Source organism: Bison bison, unplaced genomic scaffold, assembly GCF_000754665.1.
Source record: "Bison bison bison isolate TAMUID 2011002044 unplaced genomic scaffold, Bison_UMD1.0 scf7180017864181, whole genome shotgun sequence".
Taxonomy (NCBI): domain Eukaryota; kingdom Metazoa; phylum Chordata; class Mammalia; order Artiodactyla; family Bovidae; genus Bison; species Bison bison.
The window spans coordinates 7,992,232-7,996,802 of record NW_011494753.1 but is presented as its reverse complement, the minus strand read 5'-3'; the positions used below and the strand labels follow the sequence as shown (position 1 = coordinate 7,996,802).

At 58.3% G+C, this 4,571-nt stretch overlaps 1 protein-coding gene across 1 annotated transcript in view; it reads right to left on the bottom strand.

Moving 5' to 3' along the window:
* Positions 1 to 3,240, bottom strand: part of CSPG4 (chondroitin sulfate proteoglycan 4) — a 35,811-nt gene extending 32,571 nt beyond the window's left edge. Inside the window, exon 1 of the mRNA XM_010843409.1 lies at positions 3,048 to 3,240. Coding sequence (XP_010841711.1) covers positions 3,048 to 3,135 — 88 coding nt within the window. The 5' untranslated portion in view covers positions 3,136 to 3,240. The remainder of the gene's footprint in view (positions 1 to 3,047) is intronic.
* Between the last annotated feature and the right edge of the window lie 1,331 nt (positions 3,241 to 4,571).

The following is a 4,571-nucleotide window of genomic DNA, read 5'->3' as shown; positions in this document are numbered from 1 at the left end:
CCTGGGCAGCACGCCCAGTTCCCTATACACTTCCTCTGAGCGTTCTGCAAACCCTACTCCCCTCCCGCCCCTCATTTGCCGCCTGGCCCACCTGGCGCAGCCCCCTCCTTGGGCCCCCCAGGCGGGCAGCACTAAAAGGCTCTTCTTGTCTTGGCTATGCAGGCAGGCGGGCAAATCTTGGTAAGGGGGGCTCAGTTATACTTGGTTCTGGAACAGCACTTGCAGAGTCCGGGTGGGCTGGGCCGAGGGCACTGGTCCCTGCCCCGCTCTAGAGTGCTGGAGCCCCAGTGTACACACACACACACACACACACACACACACACACACACACGCACGACTCAGAGGCTGTCTCTGTCTCCAGTCAGAGATGGTCCCCCAGACCATTCTTAGAGGCAACAGTCTACCCTGGCTCAGTTCCTTGCTTCTGATGCTCCCCTGCCCCCACCCTAGCCCTGCTCTCTAAGACACCCCCATCAGTTCAGGGCCCCCACCCAGATGGTACAAGAACCCTCTCCACCTGGCACTCCCTCCTGAGTCCCACTTGTGCCCCTCATCTTCTGCCTTTCAAAGTCAGCTATACCAGGCAGGGAAGAGGTGCAGAAGCCGCTAGCCTTGTATGCTCTGTGGCCACTCTGACCTCCCAGTTTTGCTTGTGCTATACCCCCCTACTGAAACCACATCAGCTCCAACTCAATCTCCCAATGCTTGTGGCTCTGCCAGGACTCCCATAGGGCTTAGAAGGCAATGGACCCCACACTTATCATGCACACTGGCATATGGGCCCAAGCCTAGCTGACTACGCAGGTGGGGAGCTCCCACAAAGTGGGACTGGGGGTTTCCTCCTGGGCAGCTGGGCTTCTTTGTGGGTTAGACCACTTTGCTTCCTCCCTGGGCCCTCAGTTTCCCTGTGTGTACAATTGGAAGGTTGGCCCAGGTGGTCTCCAAAGGTGCTTGACTCTCAGGCCCCATGACCTGGATGTTCTGGAATGTTGATGAGTGTGGGGAAAGCATCCCAGTGTGCCTCACTCTGGTACCTGAGACTTTTGGGGTAGGCTTTTGGTGTCCAAGAGGGGTGGGAGTGATACCTTCTGTGGGTAGGGGCTGCCCCTATTACAGAGACCAGGACAGGGAGCTAAGCCAGGCCTGGGGACAGAGGTGGGCTGCTGGAGGGGAGCTCAGACTGGGAGGGGGAGAGGGTACTAGCTTGCCCACCCCCTCACCACTTCCAAATCCCTCCTAGAGGAAGGGGTTGCTTGATGTTTTTAACCCCACTGGCTGCTCTCCTCTCTAAAACCTGCACTGGCTCCCTACTGCCAGCAGGGCTTAGGCTGTGAGCTGCATTTTGCCATTTCAGGTTTCCGTGCCCCACCCCAATGGCTCTTACTGGCTTGTGCTCAAAATATATATGCCTTCCATCCAGGCTACTGGCCTCCTTATCTCTGCTCATACCCATCTCTGAGCCTGTGCTCCCTGACCCGCTTCCCATCCTCCAAGGCTTAGCTCAAGGATCACCCTCTGTCCCGCCCTAGTTTGCCTCTGAATTTCTTTTCACCACACTCCTCGTCTGGATCTTTGCAGACACGATAGGAGTTGCTGTTGCGTTTTAATTTGCTTTTCTGCCTTCTGAATGAGTCCAAGTCCAGTCTCTATTTCTGTGCGCTCCCGACTGCCCAGCACAATGTCTGCACATTGTTGATGCTGGGAAGGAATTTGGGAATGGCTCTCAGTTGAAGCCCAAGGAGGTGGGTCCTGGAGTCGCTCCTTTGACTAGAGGCTGGGGGCTGGGTGTGTACCCATCTCTCTAGCAGCCTAGATGCCCCCTTCCCATCTCTCTAGAGGCTCAGCCTATCACCCACCCCCTGAGACCTTGAAGGATGGGGTCCCTGGGGATGGGAACAGGGAGCCTGGGGATCCAGCTCTGACTCACTCCAGTGGGGGGCTCTCCCCTGACTCATTTCCCTTTTGGGTACCGCATGATTACTGTCCATTTGAACTGGCTTCCCCATCTGATGGGGAGAGGGGTGTGGCCTAGGGAACTTGGAAGGGAGACTCAGGCCCTTCTTCAGCTCAAAGTTGTTCTTGGGAATGGTCCCAAAAGATGTAGGCTGAAGCACTGATTCATACATACATGGGTATTAATGACTGATGGGCCCTGAGGCCACAGTTCTTATGGCATAACTAGACCATGCCTTCACTAAGGGAAGAATGCCATAATGGTGGGATTTCTGGCATTGGAATAGAGACTGGATATGTCCTAGCACCTCTCAGAAGGCATTCCATTTCTGCTGGAGTCAAGCACCAATGGCTGGGACAGGGAGGTGTGCAGAGGGTCGCCCAGGGCTGTCTGAGGGGCACAGGATATCTGAGGGGCGCCAGCCCTGCCTCTAGGAGGCTGAAGAGTGGGTGGTCCTGTCACCAGCTAGGCTTTCTCAGTGAGGAGAGAGAAGACAGGAAGGGGAGGAGGGGGTGGTGGTGAAGACAGAGAATGCACCCGGCAAAGGGGAGCAGGAGCAGAGTGGGGCGCAGCTGGAGGAGACCCAAGGATGCTGGAGGAGGTGGCAGCTGGGGTGCATTCGGGGCCCCACACGGGGTGGGGAGGGTGGCTTCCTCCCGATGCCCACCTTGCAGCACTGCCCGTTCCTGGCCTGGGTGTTGGAGGTGGGGGGCGCCCTGTCACCAGGCGTCCTTTGGGCCCTGACTCGGTCAGAGAGAGCCTGCTGGACACGGGGAGCCCAGGCAGCACCGGGGCGTCCCCTCTGGGTCTACAGGACAATCCTGCACAGAGCCACGCCCTAGGCAAGCGACCCAGGGGCCAACCTCAGATAACCAGAGTCCACTGGACCCCCAGATGGAGAGACGTCGCTGGGGATCCTGCCTCCCCTGGGCGGGGTGGTGCTGCCAGAGACCCCAGCTGGGGATGGCAGAAGAGCAGCCCCCTCATTTCCCCGTCTGGGGGCCACTCCTGGGTCTTCCTGTCCCTTTTCTCTGCCTAAGAAACCCTCCACCACTCCGCCAGTCTGGGCTGGGGTATCCGGCCCCTCACTCACCTGTGGATGCTGGTCCCACCAACACAGCGAAGGTCAGAGCCAGGGCCAGGGCGAGGGCTGGGAGCGGGAGCCGGGGACCCCAGCGCATCGCGGCGGCGGGCTGGGCAGCGGGAACTTGTGAGGAGCGGAGTCCGGAGCCTGGAGCTTGGACGCCAGAGTCTTCGAGTTGAGAGAACTGGCGCGGGCTGGCGCTCCCGGGCGTCCCGCCGCCTACTTAACGCTGGGGCGGGGCAGGCGCCGACCCGCGCTCCGGTTTCAGGCCGGGGCTCTCCCGGCGGCCCCCCCACCCTCAGCCGTCTTAAAGGGCCCGTGCTGGTTCTCCTCCCCGTCGAGGGTGAGAGGATCCTTACAGCTCGGTCAGACCCAGGCTCCACCTTAGAGATTCAGAACAAAATCCCAGAGGAGCCCGGATTCCCCGGGGCTCCGACTCAAGGGTTCCCGGGAGAACTCCTCTGGGAGGAGATGTGAGCTGGGCTGGTCCCCTCGCTTCTCTGCCCTCTTCTCTTGCAAGGATTGTGGGTGGGGGGCGTCCTCTCGCCAGGCCCGGGAGGAAAGACAGATGCTCTCCACCCCACGGACTGCTCTGGGGCTGCTTTGCCTCTGAGGTGTCTTCAGAATGCCATTTGGTCAGAGAAGCACCAGCCTGAAGTTCTGTACAGCTCTGTGCCCACTGGCATTGCCTCTTTAACCTTTTCTGCCTCAATGACTCAGTCAGTAAAGGAGAGATGTTTTAGATTCTCCCACAAGGCAGGAGGGATTCTCAACTCCATGGGATCTGCCAAGTGGCTGTCAACCACTCCTGCCCCCGTTTCATGGAGGAGGAGACTGGCTGAGAGCTGGAAGTGGTTCTCAAGAGGCCCCCAGCTGGACAGTAGGTACCTGGTCTTATGGGACCAGAACCCAAGGCCTCCTGAATCTGGTGTTTCAACTTCCTCTGGGGCTGCCTCCTGGAAATCTGGCCCTGGATTTAGCACCTACCTAACAGTTTCAGGCTGGGGCCCTGCTGCCCTTGGCTCCCTCCCAGGCAACAATCTCAGCCCTGTCCCAAACAGGAGAAAGGGCAATGTTACTGTAGAGCTTCTGGCGTCAAGAGGCTCTGCTTGCCCTCTGTCTAATCCCAGCATTGGCATCGCCTGGCCTCGGTTTCTTTGTCCAGCGAATGGGTGGAAGAGAACCCCTGGAGTGTCTCCCCTCTCTTCCTCCATCAGAATCTGTTACCCTTGCCTGCTTTAGCCCACCCCAAACCCCATCCCACTACTCACTCTCTCAACCCCTCCCCTTGCCCAGTGATAGTCCTAACGTTTGTGTGTACAGCCCTTCAAAGTTTGCAACAAAATTGTGCCCCGTTCTGCAAATGAAGAAACTGAGGCAGAGGGAGGTTAAGGGACTTGAGCAAGTCTACACAGCTTCCCTGGTGGCTCAGACGATAAAGAATCTGCTTGCAATGCAGGAGACCCAGTTTTCATTCCTGGGTTGGGAGGATTCCCTATAGAAGGGAATGGCAACCCACTCCAGTATTCTTGC